The following is a 21,125-nucleotide window of genomic DNA, read 5'->3' on the forward strand; positions in this document are numbered from 1 at the left end:
AGTTTTTGCCCGCGGTTTTAAGTACCTTACTAATACCACAGCAAAAAATAGTATGTTTATCCTTTTTAGATAATATAGATATATAGATAGGAGGAGGAGCTCGGGGAGCTCGTGGCTAAGCTATAACCGCATAAGTGATTCGATCATGGGTTAAGCTATGCTTGACGCGGTTGGTCCTTGGATGGGTGACCATCTTTGTCATAACGAGTTCCTCCGTGTTTCGGAAGGCGAAAAGTCTGAAAGCCAGTCTAACCAAGGGGTATCGTGTTGCCCAGGTAACTGGGTTGAGGAGGTCAGATAGGCAGTCGCTCCTTGTAAAACACTGGTACTTAGCTGAAACCGGTTGGACTGGTAGCTGACCCCAACATAGTTGGGAAAAGGCTAGGCCGATGATGAGATATATAGATAATATAACACATTAAAGATTAAACACTTGTGCAATATTTTGTCTATCAAACATCGAACTTTCCCTAACATTATATTTAGTTCGAACAAAGATTATATAACACAAGGATAGTTCGATGTCCGACACTATTACTCAGGCCTCCTACTAAAATCTACCTATAAAAACTCTTTTCAGTGCAAGCGAGAAGCCGCTATACGCCGAGTATTGCTGTCCCGTTTCCTCAAAGGCAACAATCTTTCTACTATCCTACTTAATATTATAAACGCGAAAGTTTGTATGTATGGATGTTTTTCTGTTTGTTCCTCTTTCACGCAAAAACCCCAGACCTTAGTCGAAACTTAGTACACAGATAGTTTATAACCAGGATTAACATATAGGATAGATAGTGGTTTCTTAGGTTTACGCGAATGTTAAGAATTTCATCGCGGTTTAATTTTAGATTTTGTTCTTTTAGGTCTGCCTATGATACCTGCAAAATGTGTCGAAACGTCTTGAACTAAAATCTAAAAAACCGCGATAAAATCCGTAAAAGCAGTATTTCAATATGGGATAGTTTTTATCCCAATTTTATGTTCCCGTGGGATCACTTTCGATTTGAAGCGGGCGGGTCCGCGGGAAACAGCTAGTACTTTATAAGCGGTGGTCCGCCCCGGGGCGAGCACGTTACGAGCCGGGATCAATTATGAAGACAAACGGTAACTACTGGAGATTAGTTTACATGATAACGGGTATTACCTTAACACTAAATCTGCGGAACCTTATGCAATGCTGATCAAAAGATGTGTTTTGGAATAGAGGTTAGTTTAGTTTATGAAAAACTTATTAGTTACTAGCTGTTGCCCGCGACTTCGTCCCCGTGGGTAAAAGATATAAGTTATGATTTATACCTGCCCTGTTTTTCACACATTTTCCATTGTATCTTCGCTCCCATTAGTCGCAGCGTGATGGTTTATAGCCTAAAGCCTTCCTCGATGAATGGTCTTTTCAACACCAATTTATTTCTCAGCAACCAACAAATTTATGGCCGTAACTAGATCATCTTTATTTTTGCATAGCATTTGTTGTTATAGCTATCACGATTTGTGAGATACAGACGGCCCGATCACAGACGGACCGACAGACAGCGGAGCCCCAATAAACGTTATCCATCCCTTTGGCTACTGAACCCAAAAAAAATACTAACCTAGTTTTAACGAGACAACATAACTTAAAAAAACCTTACATCAAAAATAGCAATAAAATAAAAGTGTTTTTAAAACCGGTTACGAAACGCACACGTCTGTAATCTATCAAATACCCCTACATCTCTAGAATTTGCAATATATTTGTGAAGGCAGGCGACATTAATCGTGATGTCACACCCTTAACATTCCGGTTTCATCGCTATTGACAGTTGTAAACTTAGGTGCTCTATCTAAAGCTGTTATTGATGAGCTTGTTTTAAACCAATAGTGTTCCGTTCCCCTTTGAATGCAATATCGGATTTTGGCAATCGTTCTGTTATGGACGAATCGAAAACTATTCAAAATTCGGTTTTTCTTCGCCACTTTCATGTTTGAAACTAATCAACCGATTTTTTCCACGTTTTTATACTTTCTCTTTTATTGCTTGTTTGTCGTTCTGGTTGGATTTTTTTAACTCAATTTTCAGGCACTTTCTGATAAGCTAGCAGGCTGAAATTTTCAGGGTAGCTCCTAACCCGATGACAATGCAGTACAGAATTATAAAAATGGCTGCGCCGATTTTGATAAAATTAGCAAGGAGTGACATTTAAAACTTGGGGGTTCAGATTGTTTAATCTATTAATTTTATAATATCAAACATATCTAAGAACACATGCAAATAATTCACTTTAAATATAAAACAAATTGAATTGCAATTGCTCAATCTGTTCGGCAGCTATAACTGCTGTAGGCAGACGCGTTTAAATTATACCACACGGTTAAAAACTGGCAACAATAAAATAATAAGTATAGGAAAATAAATCGCTATATCTGCCAATACCACCCCAATCAAAAACCCTTCACGTATTCGGAAGAACTGTTTTAGCTCTCTTGGTGCAAGTACAATTTATTGCCAAGTAAAGGTAACATTTTCATAAATCTCATTTTAATAAGAATATTCATGTATGGAAATTTATGCTCAATCATTTTGAAAACAGACCAACTAAAAACAAATCTGGGAAATTACGACGCTACCGTTTTTAATAGAAAATACAGAAACCTCTTACTCCAGCACCGCAGACTATCGGTCTGTCATCAAGCTGACTGTTCAAGTTTTCACATATGATGGATTTTTTGAAAGAAAATTGCCTTATTTTCTATTAATATTGTAATAATTTTCGAAATGTTATATTTTTAAAGTCCATTATCAGGTAAAATGATAAACTATGACAATCATTCAACGTCCATTGTGGTCATAATTCATTAAAATGTCACCACTGCCTGCCTCTATGCAACCACAAGCAAATTGGTTCAACCGGCGTAGGTGAGGCGACCATTTCGTGGTTAGCCAAATAATTTACATACGCCACAGACTTACCTACGACTCGTTAAAGCAAGAATGCACTTTATTAAAGAATTTACTTTAAGAGAAGGTTAGTCAATTTATGAGAATCAGTTGTTTTTTTCTGTTGATTTTATTTTATTTATTATAAGCTCATATCGTCCCACTTCTGGGCAAAGGCCTCCCTCTCCGATTACAGTTTTTCTCTTTCTAGGCAAGAGTTTCCCGAAATGATTAGTTACTTAAAAATCCTGTCTGAATCATATTTAGTGTGTATTAGAGGGTTTTTCGATAGCTGATCTTGGTTCGAATTAATGTACACTGACAAAAAAACGCGGATAACATTGCACATCGGCGTAGATTTACGAGTCCTCAGTTCGTTCATGAATCCTCATGGACACCCTGAGAATATCCTGGCCCTTACCTTGGACCCAGGAAAAACGAGGTAAAAACGTTATTAACTAATTATATATTATTTATATGTTTTTGTTTCTTTGTTTCAGATGAGATGAAACACCCAAATTCCACTTAAAAACAAGACAGTGTTAACCAAAATACGTAAAAATAAATATCTAAAAATATTTAAATAAATAAATTGACAATAATTCAGGCCAAATCATATTAGCATCAATTAGAATCTATTTTTAAAAGAAGAATTTTATTTTCATATTAATATTTAATTTTAAAATAAATAAAGAAATTATATTTAAAAATCGAACTAGTGATTGACGTCATTCGATATTATTTTATCGATAAAACCGAAACCAGATTTGATTCGAAATATTTATCGATTATTTTTGTAAAATGAGTATCGATTCGAACTCGTCGGCCAAGAGGCTTAATCTTGAGAGAGCTACAAACTTTATGAGACAGTTCCGCGATCCGGACTCCAGGGAGCTGAAGAAACTCTCCGCGAACCAATTTATGGAAGTCTGGAGCCATTACGACAGGGACGGTAAGTCATAGATTATTAAGAATATTATATTTCATAAATTACAAATTAAGTACTATAACAGAAATTTATGTAAATAACCGTTAAAGATGCTTAATTATTTTACACCGTGGCAAAAACTATACGGACCAATATTCAAATGCCAAAAAACGCAGGCTTATATCCTGATTACTGAAGAAGAGTGACTGAGAAGTATGTTTATGGGTATTTTGATCTCCAGACCAGTTTACAACCGAATTCGCACTTGTTGCCGTGTCAGGTCATGATTAATTGCTCCGTTTATGTCGAAAACTAGTCATGCGATCCCGATAAGTGAACGAGACTTATTCGCTGTTCTTAATAATGAATGCGCCTGAAGAAGGTTACTGGAATAAATCAGACCCAGCATTTTTATTTCTCAAAACTTTTCAAATAAAACAACCTTGAAAAATAAACTGTGAAAATATTATTCCGTATAAGAAAATCTATTCGATTCTTACGTAAAATTCTAACCAGAATATCAATAAACAACCTTGAGTATGATTCAATCCTTGAAACAAAGTTATTTGCTACAAGGGAACGCACTTAAGAAATAAAACAAGTGAAACTAAGTTAGTCAATATTGTAGGATAGTAAAACCGGTTTTAGTACCTACGCGTTAAAAAGGTCTCGGATTCGAATTCCGAGTTAAGCTAAAAATAGTTACATTTTTATCATTACTCAGAATACTTGACTGATACGAATAACCGAGTGGTACAAGTCACCTCGAAAACTCACAGTGCGGTGTGTTGCAAGTTGATCCCCTCGTAGGACAAGCATTTGTGTGTCTGAGTCTGGGTAAGAGAAACCTCTGCGACACAAGGGTTTCATAGTCCCGCTAATGCGGGGTCATTACAAATATATCGTCACGTGCTAATGCTGTTTTTTTTTTCTAAATTCTTCGAAAGCATTTCCGTCTGTCTTGCGTCATCATTGACAGGTGTTAAGGGCCAATTCTGACACCACTCTTATTACGGGATAACGTGATACCCAGTCAAAAGGGTTGTGGAAATTGCAACACCATACGCTCCACACAAAAAACCACGACATTGCTTCCATTTGTCAAAGCGAGATGCCAATACGCGCAGTATATAACGCTGTCCCGCTTCCACAAGTCTTGTTAAAGAAACCAATATTCCATTCACAAAAAGATAATTCCATTTTGGCTTCCAATCCCAGGGGCGAGATGTATCACTGAAAGAAATGTCAGAATCCTTGAATCTTTTACATTGTTATTATCTGAGTGGCTGAATAAAACAGATATTTTTACCAAACTTTGTTTGGAGTTCACCTTTATTATTTGTGACTGTAGCCTTGAGTGTGAGGTTGCGTATGACATTGTGATTAGGGATGGGACACGTTAGGACAAAAACCTATCGATATTTTTAATATAAAATAGTTTTCTTTTACATTATTAAATAATATAATAGCATGGTGTATCGAGGTGTTTTAAATATGACTGAAACATATGATACTGAAACATGTTACAATTACAAACTTGAATAATTAGTTTCATTAACAAAACAGGTTAGACCATAAGCAACAACATTGTAAACAATCGTAGATATTGTGACCTAAGCAAATCACACATGTATGAATTCGGAAAACATAACTATCCTTCTTGGACAGTCGCATAACAAACGACGTTCCGAAAACCGTTCAATTTCACGGAGAATAACAAAAACATTTACACAACTTTAAATTTGTTCGTTTAAACTTTCTTGCTAAGTACAGATACTTGTTAACATCAACCCAGTTGAATATTCAACTTGTTTAAGGTACTTATTCAAATTAGTTAAGACTGAAGAAGTAATTTTCATATAATAAAGCCTATTTTAAACTTCGCTCTTACCCTTTGAAGTAAAACTCCTCGTTATAAATAAAAATGATTACTCCCCTGTTTTTCATACACTCACTTTTCTTGATTGTTTGTCGTTCCGGTTGGATTTCTGTAACGCAATTTTGATTCACTTCCCGATAAGCTAGCAGTTTGAAAATTTTCAGGGTAGCTTCAAACCGGATGACAATGCAATTTAGAACTATAAAACGACTGGTTCAATTTTGATAAAATTTGACTGGACGTTTAAGAAGGTGGGATTTTGGATTTTTTATGATGTATTTGACTGCAACAGACTTTTCTACAAGGACAGAAACGTCACCCTTTATCAATATTAAATAGGGATCTCCGTATTCCATTAACAGGCAACTCTAAACTCTACATTTATATTCGTACGGTTGAGAGCCCTACGAATTAAGGTTCGTAACACAATTGTCTGAAGCTTGCTACCTGTCTCTGAGGGACTCTTCAATTTACACAAATAGAAACACTCAAGTCAGCTGCCGTTCATTGTCTGTTTTATTCGGACTTTAAGAAATAGATTGGAGGAAAAGGTAAACTTATTGCTAACGCCTGTTGGTCTAGTGGTTAGAGACCGTGACAGCTATAATTAAGGACGTGGGTTTGATTCCCACAAGGACAAATGTCTGTGTGATGAACACGATCATTTGTTCTGTGTCCGGGTGTAATTTATCTATTTCATGTGTGTACTAGTTGTTGCCCTCTCGATAAAAATCGAAAATAGTCCACAGATCATATCATAAGTGTTAATCCTGGTTGTAAACTATCTATGTACCAAGTTTCGTCTAAATCCGTTTAGTGGTTTTTGAGTGACAGAGGAACAAACATTCATACATCCATACCATATTATGGATGTTTGTTCCTCTGTCTCTCGATATTTATCGATCGTTTTCGACACATAGCGGGCGGGTGCGCAGGCATCAGCTAAAAATACGGGGCATACTATTTTTTGACATCGACAAAAACAACTTTTAGTAAAGAATTTCAAAGATTTTCAATTCCTTTTTAGTATAAATCTCGTGTATTCGCACCGTTATGTCGCGAGGGTTCCAATTTACCGTCGGACATGGCGGCACTTAGTTCTCCAGTCCTAATTACGTTACTCGGGGGAACTCAATTATTTTATACAGCCTTACATTAATGGAATGCACTTAGTTTTATTGTGATTTTCGTAAATTAGTTTTAATTAGGAGAGTAGTCGATGTTGTAATTAAAATTTGGTAAGTGTGAGTCGGACTTGTGTCAATGAGGGTTATGTTAAACTACAAAAAGGGTGGTATTGAAAATGAGTTTTTATAAGAGAATGGTAACCTATCATATTTATGGCCGTAGCAACTTTTGCCTTGGCTCGTTTTTGTAGAATGATTGAACCCGGTCTGTGTTAAAACAGACTATTCAAATTAAATGCAAAACTATGGCGTACTGTGTGCAATGAATTCCTTTATATCTAGTCAATTTAAATAACGCAACGCATTCGTATTATCGTGATTGCCCGACTTATTTGAACCCAACATTTAATAATACGTAAATATAATTAGGCTATATTGAATGGCAAGATGCTTTCTGGGCTAGTTCCTAAAATTTGCCAGAAACTATGACACCTGCCTTTCTGCCTGAAATGTAAATATATCAAGTTGTGTAAACAACCGTTACTGTTATTATACCTAATACAAATGTATCGTATCATTAATGAACAATCTTACAAAATTCAAGCTAATATTTGCGTTCATCAAACAGTGTTGTTTTCATTAGTATTAGCTTCAGCTTCCCAGTATGAGGAGTAACGGGCTGTCAGCTCGCGTTTGGGGCGACATTGTTTATGCTCATAATACGTAGGGTTGTCACGTGCAAGCAAAATAAGTCTGGAATCATCACACATGTCTGAAGGTTGGGAGATGATAATACATACTTGACTCGAACTGAATTGTTTGTTGAAACGGTTCAAGACCATTTTTAAGGGATAGTATAAATTTTTGTTTGTGTTTCAAATAATATTCTAATTTTCCGATTTTTTGGTTTTTCAAACCAAAATTCGTTGTAAATTATATTATATGATTAGAATCGAACAAGTTTAAAATATAAAAACAAATCTTGTTTTACAGGCTCGTTGATTAGAAGCTATCTCTAGTAGAATAATTATAAGTTTTACATTTGATAACCTAAAAAAAAAGTTGATACCTATTTTAAAACTTCACCAAACGTGATATTAAAACATTTTTAAGAGCCTTTACATACAACAATATTTTTTTATTCACAAAATCTAAATGTACCATTTCAGCCACTTAAGAAATCTCCCCACCATTCTGATCAAGTAGAAATAAGTAGTAGTGGCAACCCTAAGCTTGAGTGACACGAACGTTGACAAGGCGGCGGAGCCTCGCAGACAATATAACGAAGTATAGAACACAAGGTAAAGATTCAAGACTCCATAAAGAAAAAAGGTCTCTGGACATTTTTGAGATTATAATATTAGGAAACAAATGACGAGTGAGTGAGACGAGTGATTCCATGTCTTAACTAAGGCTGTTGTATTTGTGGAAGAGAAATGCATTGTCCGTGTAGCATGTTGTCTCTGTTCCTCTAGGCTTTTTGTTTGTCCATGGTATATATCTGAATTTTTTTTTTGTGTTTTATGTATATTTGTTTCGACATTTCTTCTCAGGGTAGTCAGGAAATGTCGATTCTAGCGTTCTCAAAAAAGACATGTAAAAGTGATGATATATCCTGTATGAAGAATTAATGATTTCATTTCATTTCATAATATTTTGTTTGTGGCAAAAATTGGGGAGGCCTATGTCCACGACCACGACAGGCTGAATTGAGATTAACCTGTGTAATACCCGATTAGCGGATGATCTCCATTTGACCGATCTGTCTAATCGGACAAGTTATAATTTCATTGACTCAAGCATGAGTCATGACAAAACTATCATCAACATAAAATGTTCCAACAAAACGGGGACCATGGTAGTGACTATGCTTTCGGTTTCATCCATTATTCCCGATAATCCAACGCTTACGGCTGAAGCCGTGTTCATGGCGAAGAGGCAATTTGTTCTCGAGGTAAAACTCAAGGCTGTTTCTCTACGAGCACTGAGATAAGGATGCGACACGTCATGATATCGATATATCGATAATATTAGATACAGATTTAAAACTACAACTGCAGAAGTTGGTTGATCACTGGTGAAGCTTCTCTTTTTTTAAACGACTCCGGCAGAAAGGTGCTTCTTCTTGTGTCGCGGGGGTTTACAAAGATACAAATTCAAGCATTCGTGGATCACACTTAATGCATGTCCTACGCGGGAATCGTACCCGCGACAGTGGGTTTGGCGTGGCGACCTCAACCACTCGGCAATCTCTTGTCACGTCTGCTGTTATTTACTCATATTTGACAGTCATTAAGGGTGGTCAGAAGCTAGAAAGTCTGACAACCAGTCTGCTTAAAGGTTAGTGTTGCCCAGGTAAGCGGGTTGATGAAGTCAGATAGACAGGCGCTCCTTATAAAACGCTGGTACTTAGCTGCATCCGGTTCGACTGATAGCCGATTTCAACATAGTTTGGAAGAAGCAAGGATAATGATGATATTTTAAATTCAGAAAATATTCATATTCCTCTGTTTCTTACAGTCATATTATTTTTTCATCGTTAGTTTATTTTAAAAGCTTAAAATATTATTATTTTAAGATTGAGAGACCGATATGAAGAGAGAGAGAGAAAATGAAATGTGTTATAAAATACTTTTTGCTCTAGGTAATGGCTACATTGAGGGCAACGAGCTGGATGGGTTCCTGAAAGAATTCGTATCGAGCGCCAACTTCACAGACATTAGCCCTGACGTAAGTAACCGTAGAAATATAGATATGTAATTTATTGATATTATCTTGGCCAACTATTAATTAACTATCAACTTTCAACCCATAATGTTATGGTACATTTTTAATTTACACTGGCCTGTCGTTCTAGTGGTTAGTCGTAGTGGCTATACTGGAGATCGTAGGTTCTATTCCCACCCAGGAAAAATGTTTTTGTGATGAGCACGATCATTTGTTCTATGTCTGGGTGGAATTTATCTATGATAAGTATGTGATTCGCTAGTACTCATAATACAAGCTATGCTTAGTTTGATACTAGATGGCGTTGTAAAAGTTGTGGAATATTATAAAATTACATTATAACCTATATTTAAAACTGCTGATCTTTTAATCAAGCCATTTTTATATCTCCTTTTAATACTTACTAAGAAATGTCTCCACATCGTGTAGGCCGCTGCAAAGTTGTCTTGGACAGCGCCGAGGTAGAATAAAGTATACAAAGTTGGTATGTGAGAAAATATAGGAAACTTGTAAAGGCTTAGGAAGATTTTTTCACTAAAATATACAGCAAAGGTTTATTTATTCGCCAACGTTAATATTAATGTGACAAACACTTGCGGAAACCAAGTAAATTATTTTGATAGTAACTGTCGTGAGAATGATTCATTATTAAATGATGCAACGGTTTACTCACGCGTATTTATCGGGGTAGCCGGACTAGTTTCGGACCCAACCGGAGTCCTTAATCATGAGCAGACGCGGCGGGATCGCGAGTCGAACTGTTCGACTCCGGTTGGGTCCGAAACTAGTCCGGCTACCCCGATAAATACGCGTGAGTAAACCGTTACATCATTTAACAAGTAAATTATTCCATATTTCATTTATTACCTACTTAAGTTCTTAAAGTTCATGATATATTACGTCGAAGGCTACGGAACGAAATAGTGCTTTTTCGATGAGTTGTACAATCATATCATGATTTAAGAAATTATAACGATTTTGTAGTGTAAAGAAAACCTTCGCTACAAAATTCTGTGTATGAGTTATTCAAACTTATGTATAACTTATTTATTTTCTTGACTATTTAATTTGACTGGCCTGTTGGTTTAGTGGTTAGTACTTATCCCTGACTGCTACACTGGAGTTCGTTGATTTCATTCCCACCCAGGACAAATGTTTGTATGATAAGCACGATAATGCCCGTAAAAATGCCTACCTGATAATATTCCTGTCGAATTCCCATTCCATTCCCATTGAACAATGAGAGTAAAGGAACAAAAACTGCACCTGTGTTTGCATACACGGTGTTGTAATAATTACATATATGTCCTACGCCTGGCTAGTTGGTAACTTGGGTCACTAGCCGAAACTGATCAGAGTATTAGGATTGTTTATTTGGGGACTAATTAAACAAGTACTCTTTTTAATTTATTGTTTATGTTATTTTCATCAGGTTTTACACATTGATAGTCTCATCTCACTTCACTCTGACTACAATTCTCTCTTGGGGTTCTCCTTCCTTCACTAGGGTTAAGTTATCATCAGCTACTCGATAAAACGACTTTAAAAGCAAGAAGCGATTGTATTCAGACCATATATTATTACTTTTATTTTCATCGTCCACAGAACGTTTCGGAGTACTCACTTTGATATGGTTCATCAAATCCAGTTCATGATCACAAATCCAATCGTCGTAGTTAGTTAAATCGGTGATGTAATTGATAGTCACCACATATTGTAGAGTCACTAGGAAAACACACAAAGCAAGTTTCATGATTGCGTCGGTTGAATCGCGAGACATTTATTTACGTATATGTATATTGGATGGATAGAGCGCATTTGAATTTAGTTTTATTTTTTTATTTGCTGATATTTAGATGGTTATAACAAACTCGCTTCCTGATTCGTTTTAGATCCAAAAAGATTAAAGGTCAATTGCGAGTCACATTGACTTGGCAGACTAGAATTTTATTATCATATACCAATGTCATAAATAGGAGTTTTGTTTTTTGTCTGTCTCAAAAAGCTTTGGCAACTATAGAACTGGTTTTCTGGGTTCTATACCCAAAGGGAAAACTTATTTTTTGTATCTAGATTTACTACAAGTATTTATGCATGGGGTTATAAAGTTACTAATAAAACAAGTTTCCTTTAAATCATTGTTTTATATCATTTTCCATCGTCTGGTGTAGTACATTTTCCGTCTTGACCCCGCACTTGATTAGATGCACACATATTTAATGTAAAAATATTCCCAACACCATCGTCATCCATGCCTTTATCACCAGATACACTATCCCTATCCTCACTCGTAATGTTATTAGCACTATTTTTATTTTTATCGTCCACAGAACGTTTTGGAGAATTCACTTCAATATCGCTTATTGAATCCAGTTCGTATTCACAAATCCAATCTTCGTAGGTAAGAAAGTCGTTGACGAAGTTTGTCGACACTACATTTTGTAGAGTCACCAATAAAATACAGAGAGCGAGTAGTTTCATGTCTGTGTCAGTTGAGTGGTAATACGTGTTTTAGAGGAAATTTGGAACAAACCTTTATATATTATGGTCGACGGCGGTAGTCTCACTGCGCGCGATGAGCGAGTAGTGGTCAGATATAGGAATTTAAAAAATGGAGTGGTGAGAAGTGAAAATGACTAGTCTTCCTTAATGCAAGGTGATTAGTTTGTAATTAAATACAAATAATACTAATATTCTAGCCTCAGCGCTACTAAGCTAGCGAGCTCACAGACCAATGATTGGAATTAGATGTACTGCATAAAGACGGGTCCCACGATTTAACGAAAACACTCGTTAAAACATATCTGCTTACCCATCCACAAACGGACCGCACTACTCTTTGCTGACAAATGCTGCTGCAGAATGACAGCGATTGGTTCTTGCGGTTTATACTTAGCTACGAGATCGCCAGACAGTTTTTAAGTATCACTTAATTAAGTATATGCAGAATGTTTTTTAATTGTACGTTTCTTGAAGAAAATAATCTCAGTTAGTCTCTTTCTCGCTGTCGGTGGGACAACTACCCAAACAGGTGAGGAATACAAAATTGTATGTTATTTGGTATTTTGATGGCCTTATTAACATATATATACAGCGTCTCCAAATATAGATTATTTCCTAAACCATTTTAAATTAAATGTCAAAGGATCACATCAGTATGTTCTTTTATCTTTATCAATCGACTTAAAAGACAGTTTATTATCTCATTTTCTTTCTATTTTTTGTAGAGGTGTTTGTTTCCGAGTTGTTTTTTGTCAAAATAATTCTAATTGTTATTTCATCGATTTTTGCTCTTATGTCTGTCTCGCCCTAAAATACTTCTAACAAATATTGTGTACTTATTCTTTACTGCAGAAACTTCTACACACTTCACAAAACTAGGACCGAACCTCATGGATTCGAATCCCACCACGACCTCCTAAGGTCGAAATTGGTTTCCGTTTCTTCACCTATTTTACCGGTTGACCTTACTGGCAGTAATGGTATCTATCTATCTAATGGTATGTCCATTAGAAGCCTCGCAAATTTCATTTATAATCAGTTAAACCAGTTTAGTCCTATTTCAACTAATAATAATACTTTTTATTATAATTAACAATCATGCATCCTGACAAAGCTTCATGTTTATAATATTAGTAGGCTGTACTAAGGCTATTTTAAGTATTAATAACTAGTTCTATCTAAATTACTTAATTGTCTTTGGTGGATCAGTGGTCGATCAGTTCAGCTTCATCTGACAAACGAGTGACATTTTGAGAATCGTAAACCAAACGACGATTCTTAAAGAAGATGTTTAGCAACGTGACTTGTCGAAAATTAATTTTATTGCCATATTATTTCAGCTATTTCGTTTTATTATTAAGTGTAGTGTGTGTTGTGTGCTTATTCACCCTCTCCCTCTATCAGACTATCACTGTCTCGGCCGCACCATGTCGGAGATACGAGAGCCACCTAGCGGCGAGAGTGGACGTGTTAGAGTCTGCTATTGAGTGTGGACGCGAGCCAGTGTTTGTGTTATAAATATCAGTTTATATCATCTAACTAGGACCTTTCCTCATCGGCTGGATCCTTACATTAAGGATTTTAGAAAAATCACTTTTCTAAGAGCAGCCCATTTTTCCTAGACTAGCCCTTGTACCTGACATTTGACGTTGATTTATCAAAATGAAACAATTCGCAATGTTTTCGTATTTTTGTTATTTTCACATAGCCACATGCGATAATTTCTCACACACGATTAAAAACCTGATCTCCTGATGAAAATCTAGAAAAATCTAAATTAAACCTAAAATCACTGACTCGTTTTTCCTTCGGTTCACACAATAGCGGGACTATTAAAGACAGCTATTACACTTTATTCCTCAGCTTGACATATTTTAGCAATCCTTACAAATCCTCTGGGGCAACGCTCCACACAAAAAATCGTTTTTTCGGAAATATACTGTTTAACAAGTTCAGTGCCATTTAATGTTTCATTTCCAGTGCTATTAAGATTTTCAACTCTGGAACTATTCGGTACGTCAACTCCGGCATTATTTATTTTTTCACCCCCTGTACTACATAATTTTTCATCTACAGAACTTTTCAATTTTTCAACCCCTGCACTATTTAGTTTTTCAACTTCTCTACCGTTATTTTTTTCTACACCTGTACCGCCCAGTTTCCACAACAGTCCAACTCCTCCACTATTTAAGTTGTCAACTCCTATACTATTAAAATTTTCTACTCCTGTACTTCCCAGTTTTTCAACTGTTTCACCATTTACTTTATCCACCATGTGAGTGCTACTTAAGCTTATCACATAAAACCATATTGCACAGCTGACTACCACTGACGGATTGATCATTTTGAAAGTCGAAGACACTATTACAACGAGATCTATAGCCAACTATTTACAAATTCCAATAACACAGGATGCTTTATAAACCGCTCAATCTTAATATTTTTTAATAGTTTAACCTTTTCTTAAATTTAAAAAGAAACTATATACATTTAATTGTTTTGTTGGGCGATTGGATGTTTGACAAAATCAACTTTACTTAAGCATCACAGTTTGGATATCATACGGTTGTATAAAAAGTCATCGAAAAGATATGTCACATCATTCTTTATCACGTGCTCCTGGAGTGCGCAGGGTTCACAAGCTATCGAGCTCTCGATTTTGGTGGGCCGATTAAGAACCTATTCTAGAAAAGGGATCTCATTACCAGTATCCAAAAATGTCACTTCCATAAATTTGAGCAGGAAGCATTTCGACCTACAAATGTATTTGGCGGTTTGGCGATTTTAGATTACAATATTTGGAATCCGGGTGTTTTCTTTCACCGTTTGTCAGCGGTATCTTATAAAAACTAAGAAGTGTATATAACTATGAAAAGATCACATTAATACTTAGCCTGGGTTTTGATTGAACCTGCACCTCGAGTATACAAATCCAAGCAAAGAACCGCAAGGTCACCACAAAATGATCTACACGAATCCTTTTTTTATATCCACGTGTAATTGAAATATGAAATGAAGATGCAGTATACATAACAAATAAACAAAACAGGATTTTATAATACCAGCCTACGTCATTTATAATTTATGGTCAAATTATTCAGAAACCGGTTGGACTATTGAAAATATGATCGGATTTAACCTCGACTTTAAGAAACAAAGATATATAAAGACCCCCGTGTTTAATTAAAATCATTTTGATTTCATTTCAACTCAAATATTACTAATATCTTTTTGTAAACTTTTAAAAGGTTTTACCAAAATGAAGTATTTGTCCGTCTTGTTAGTCTGTGCAACGTTGTTCAATATGATATATAGTGCTGTAATTGTGACCATACAAAAGGTTGAAGTATACGAAGTGTTTGATCAAACAACTGCAACGAAGTTTGATCCAAAAATTAATACATCAAATGCCGCTTTCTCTATAATGCACTGCCCCAAAGGAATGGAGTGGATTGGAGGGATTTGTCAGACCGTCGATTGAATTAGAAAACTAGATTAATTGTTTCACAGCTAGGCAAAGACAGTGCATGCAGAACAAGTATCTATTACTACGTTTCCTTATGAGCTAAAGTTTTCGTATATTACAAATTATGTTTTGTTATATCTAAATTATGTAATGTGAAGGGTGGGCGAAACTGGGTGCTGTCCAATGTAATGTGACTTTCAAAAAGTGCTACTTAGTAGCCTAATTTGAATAGATTACTTTTGATTTTGATTGATATTATGACGTTTATTTGCATCTTGTCTCAAGTTTACTGGTTACTGGTAAAAGGCTCCATTCTCCACATTAGCCTAATGTGGCAGATGAAGCCAAGTCGGCCCATTGTGCATCAGGTGGCTTTGGTAGGCTGTCAGTCCAGCAATCCCAACTCCCTCCAGAAGCGCATCATAAATGTGCATAAATGTGCATCATGGCATAGCGGCTCACGCCAGCGCGGTACTCGCGAGTGTCGGCTGCACTCCAATTGCTGTGAGAACTACATCGGATTGTGAAAGTTAATCGACTCGTGCCAAGAACTTGAACTTGCAGTTGATCGTGTATTTGTTAAAGTCGCGTTTAATATGGACATACCTTTAGAATAGTAAAGGAACCACAAATAACATTAAAGTGAAGTATTTTTATTAATTTGACTATTTTTGGTTTATTTTCCTTATTATTTAGTCCTCTAATTCACCTTTAAGCTTAATTAAATGCATTTCGTTGTTTTTTTTTTTTTCTATAAAGCTGTAAATTATTCAATATATTTTGTACAGACTCATCCTACCGACACAGACATCCTAAACACAAACTGGTTATATGTATATTAAGATATGACCATGAACTTTGGCACATAATATTCTTGTTATGTCCAAGGGGTCGTGGAAGAAGAAATAACAACCGATACGTACAAACTCGTTTATTCGACTCACGCAGCAGTCACACGGTGTCCGTGGTCTACCCTATAATTGTTCTTAAAAGATATATGTAGGTACCCACATAACATCCCTCCACCTCTATTTAGAAGAACTTCTTATAATCTACAACAGGCCTATTTCGTTTCGAGCGCGGGTCTGGCTCGGGTTCTATAGAGGGAGTTGCCAAGGTTGCTTCCTCTTCCGTGGAGATGTCACCGTGAACAAGTCCTGAGGTCGTCTCTGGTTGTGCTGCTGACTCCTCAGCAGAAACTTCGGGCTGCAGCTGGTCGGTGCTAGTCGGATGTGTTGGCAGTATGAATGCGGGAACGATCTTTTCACATGACTTATCTTCTCTCCCTCTATATTTGAGCAACTGGTTGGCGTGTCTTTTGATAATTTGACCCGATTCAGTTAGTTGGACTAAATATACAGTTTTTCCTACACTTTTAATAATCACACCACGTGACCAATATTGTTTTTGTTGACTATAAAGTTTTACCAGAACTTGGTCACCCACACTAAACGTAACTTTACGGTTGCCACGATAACTGTCAATCTGCGAACACTGCTTAACTTTAACCACTGTGTCAAGCGCTGCGTCGGATGGCATGGTGGTGGTCGGTGTCAGGAGGTCCAACCGACATCTCAAATTGCGTCCGAACAATACCTCTGCCGGTGATCTGTTTGTGGTCGAATGTTTAGAATTCCTATAATAAAGCAAGAATTCCGATATTTTAACATTCAAATCTCTTAAACATGTACCTGATGACAAGTATGATTTTATTGCCTTTTTTATAATTTTTACATAACTTTCTGCTTGTCCATTGCTGGCTGGGTTATATGTTGGTGAAGTTAAATGAGTAATGTTATTACGATTGCAGAATTCTTTAAATTCATGTGATATAAAAGACGTTCCGTTATCTGAACAAATCGTATGAAATAAGCCAAATCGTGACATTACTTCGCATAGTTTTTCTATCACTACTCGCGAAGAGAAACCCGTTGAAACATCAAAACATTCCACCCATTTCGAATACGCATCTACTATAATTAAAAATGTTTTACCGCTGATCGGCCCTAGAAAATCTAAGTGTACGCGATGCCACGGCTGGGTAGGGAACGGCCATGGTGTGAGAGGGGTACGCGGGGGCGCGGCGCGCTGCGATCTACACGCGGCGCATGAGCCGACGTACTGTTCTATAGCTACAGACATACCCGGCCACCAAAATCTATTGCGTGCTTCTTCTTTCATTTTTGTGATTCCTAAGTGACCTGTATGTAACTCTTTCAATACTTTATATCGCAAACTATTTGGAATTACTAATCTGTGGCCCCTCATAAGACAACCGTTTTCTACAGACAACTCTAACCGGTGGCTGTAATAAACCTTAATTATTGGTTCATTAATTTTATTAGGCCAACCATTTGACAAGTAGCCGATGACGGCTGTTATTACCTTATCTAGCTCAATCGCGTTCTTAATATCCATCATTGACAAAAATCTTTCTTCTTCGTAAACAAAATACACGTAACTGGATTTATCTACTAATGACTCATCATGCGCCGAGTGCGTGGCGGTTATTGTTAAATCGTCCGTTATCGATCGACTTAAGAAATCCGCACAATTATGTACACTGCTTACATATTCAATTTTATAATTGTATGCGGATAGGAAAATAGCATATCGCTGTAAACGATTTGCTGATATCTCGGGAATGCCCTTGTCTGGATTAAAAATTGTAACCAAGGGTTTATGGTCAGTTCTCAAAATAAAAGGTTGGGGTCGACCATACAGATATTGGTGAAATTTTCTTATACCAAAAATTATAGCGGTAGCCTCTTTTTGTATTTGGCTGTAGCGTTTTTCGGCTGCATTCAGTGAACGAGAAACATACGAGATAGGTTTTTCTATACCGCCTTCGACCTGTGATAACACGGCGCCTAAACCGGTCGGTGACGCATCGACAGTTACAATTAACAATGCCTCTGGATTAAAATGCGCTAATGTAGTCTCAGACACTAACTCGCGTTTAATTGTTGACACTGCTTCATCATGTTTCTTAGTCCATGCCCAGGGCTCATTTCTTTTAAGTAAGTCATGCAGGGGACTTAAAATCGATGAAGCGTTTTTAATAAAATTCCGATAATAGTTTACCATTCCTAAAAATGATTTTAGTTCTGTAATATTACTAGGAACTCGACTTTGCGTAATAGCTTTAATTTTTTCTGGAGATTTATGCAATCCATTACGGTCAATGACAAACCCTAGATAGGAAACAGATTCTTGAAAGAAGGTACATTTTTCTAGGTTTAAAACTAAGCCCGCTTCTAGCAACCTACGGAAAACTTCATTCAACCTGCTCATCATCTGATCTTTGTCTACTCCGCTAATCAAAATGTCATCTAAAAATAAAAGAGTACCATCTAACCCTGATAGAAGCGCCTCCATGTTCCGCTGAAAAATGGCGGGGGCACTCGCTAGTCCGAACACTAAGCGAGTAAACTTATATAAACCTTTGTGTGTGTTTATACAGGTCAGCATTTGTGACTTCTCATTAAGGCATAATTGATTATAGGCATGCGAAAGGTCTAATTTACAATAATACTTGCCGCCGTGCAGTTTTGAAAACAGCTCGTCATACCTAGGTAAAGGGTACTTATCCACAAGTAACTGTTTATTAATTGTCACGGAGTAATCGGCACACAAACGTAACGAACCATCTCGCTTTAAAACAGGCACAACGGGACTCGCATACTCTGCGTATTTTACAGGTACTAACACTCCTAAATCTACAAGACGGTTCAATTCTTTTTCTACCCTTTCTCGAAGCGCAAATGGTAAAGGTCTGGCTTTAAAAAAAATCGGTTTTGCGTCTGACTTTAATGCTAAGTCTACCTTTACGCCTTTAAAACAACCTAATTTATTTCCAAATAGTTGTGTGTATTTTGAAGCAATATTTTTTACAAAATCATTACAGTTATTTAACGAACATATTTGCAAGTTGAAGCGCGAAAAGAAATCTCTGCCTAATAAAGGGGGGCCTCCATTCCGTACAACATAAACTCCTATTGTGAATGCTTTATTGTTATATGTAAACAGTAGGTTTATTTTACCCAGAATAGACAACTTATCACCGTTATAACTATGCAAAATAACATCACTGACTTCTAATGTTATGTTAAAAAAGTATTTATTATAAGTTTGCTCAGAAATAACGGTAACTGGTGAACCAGTGTCTATTTCAAAAGTTAGCTGGATCCCATTGACACAAACAGACTCCCGCATCGGCTCGCCGCGTACGGTGCGAATATTATAGCACATGTGCTTACCGTCATCACCAGCATCCCCACAGCACTCGACATAGTGTTGCTTATTAAAAGTTTGTTTACACATTCGCTTTAGATGTCCTTGAACGCCACACTTTTTGCACTTATAACGCACAAAACGGCAGCTCGATGCCTGATGACCTGCGTAGCCGCAGGCCGTACATTCGCCGCCGACGCTGCCGCCGCCGTTGCCGTAGCTGTCTCGAGCTCGCTCGCCGCAAGCTGTGGTTAACATCCTGCGCGATTGCGCGCTGCGTCCGCGTGCTGCGCTATGCTGCGTGTCCAACTTCATCACTTGAAGTTGCGTACCCGCGTCCACTTGCCGATTTGCTTCTTGTGCTCCCATACGAGCACTGCGTATGCCTTCAGCTATTTCCAAGGCCTTGCTCAGGGTCAGCTCGGACATCGCCTTGGTGAAGAGTTTATCTCTCTCTGGTCCAGGTGCCATGCCCAGCACAAAACGGTCGCGAAGCTGCTCGTCAAGGTTTGTTGACACGAACCCACAGTATACTGCCAAACCACGTACTCGTGCCGCCCACTCTGGCAACCCTTCGCCGACATGTTGCGTGGCCCCATGAAATTTATGTCTCTCCGCGAACAAGCATTTTTTCACATTGAAATGTCCATCCAATAATGCAACTATTTCCGCATAGCTTAAGGTACCGACTTGCCGCGGTAAAGCTAGATCGCGAATTAGTTTATAGCTTGATTCCGAGCAGTTACTCAGAAATATTGCTCGACGTTTACAACCGGCTTTATCCACGTCTACCCCAATTTCGTTTGCAAGAAACCACTGTTCGAGCCTTTCTTTATATAACTGCCATTCTTGCTGCTCATGGCTAAACACTGTTATCGTGCCGACCGACAATGTAGCGGATACTTTTGCCATCTTATTTTACGCGTAATTTATGTACTTTGTCCTCGTCGCCAACTGTTATGTCCAAGGGGTCGTGGAAGAAGAAATAACAACCGATACGTACAAACTCGTTTATTCGACTCACGCAGCAGTCACACGGTGTCCGTGGTCTACCCTATAATTGTTCTTAAAAGATATATGTAGGTACCCACATAACAATTCTGTATCCTTTAAAGTCTGTTTTTTTTTCCGACTAGATTATAAGAATAAACGCCCTATAATATTTTACAAAAATATACTCGTACAATTGATTTCTAATAAAAACTACCGAGCTATATTTGATGTTTTTTTTAATCGAATCACAGCTCTTTCAGAACAAAAGGCCTTGGCAACGGCTCCTCCAAAACGGTTCAGCCAGTCAGGAACTACGGTGCCAGTCACAGAAACAGACTCATACACACATAATGGTG

At 37.2% G+C, this 21,125-nt stretch overlaps 2 protein-coding genes across 3 annotated transcripts in view; one reads left to right on the top strand and one right to left on the bottom strand.

The window, feature by feature from the left end:
* The first annotated feature begins 3,623 nt into the window (after positions 1–3,623).
* The window catches only part of LOC113494243 (calbindin-32), a 54,302-nt gene continuing 36,800 nt past the window's right edge, over positions 3,624–21,125 (top strand). For both annotated transcript variants that reach the window (XM_026872500.1, XM_026872501.1), the window contains exons 1-2: positions 3,624–3,866; positions 9,493–9,578. In XM_026872500.1, the coding sequence (XP_026728301.1) occupies positions 3,716–3,866; positions 9,493–9,578 (237 nt within the window). In that variant the 5' untranslated portion in view covers positions 3,624–3,715. The remainder of the gene's footprint in view (positions 3,867–9,492; positions 9,579–21,125) is intronic.
* LOC113494244 lies at positions 16,508–20,788 on the bottom strand. Its single transcript, XM_026872502.1, has 2 exons — positions 19,803–20,788; positions 16,508–17,037 (listed from the first exon to the last, which is right to left on the bottom strand). The coding sequence occupies exons 1-2, from the start codon at positions 20,686–20,688 to the stop codon at positions 17,024–17,026; spliced, it is 900 nt and encodes a 299-aa protein (XP_026728303.1). The 5' UTR covers positions 20,689–20,788; the 3' UTR covers positions 16,508–17,023.

The sequence above is a fragment of the Trichoplusia ni genome, chromosome 5 (genome assembly GCF_003590095.1).
Source record: "Trichoplusia ni isolate ovarian cell line Hi5 chromosome 5, tn1, whole genome shotgun sequence".
Classification (NCBI taxonomy): domain Eukaryota; kingdom Metazoa; phylum Arthropoda; class Insecta; order Lepidoptera; family Noctuidae; genus Trichoplusia; species Trichoplusia ni.

Coding starts and splice junctions, on each gene's coding strand:
- LOC113494244 (XM_026872502.1), bottom strand. CDS start 20,688: ATGGCAAAAGTATCCGCTACATTGTCGGTCGGCACGATAACAGTGTTT.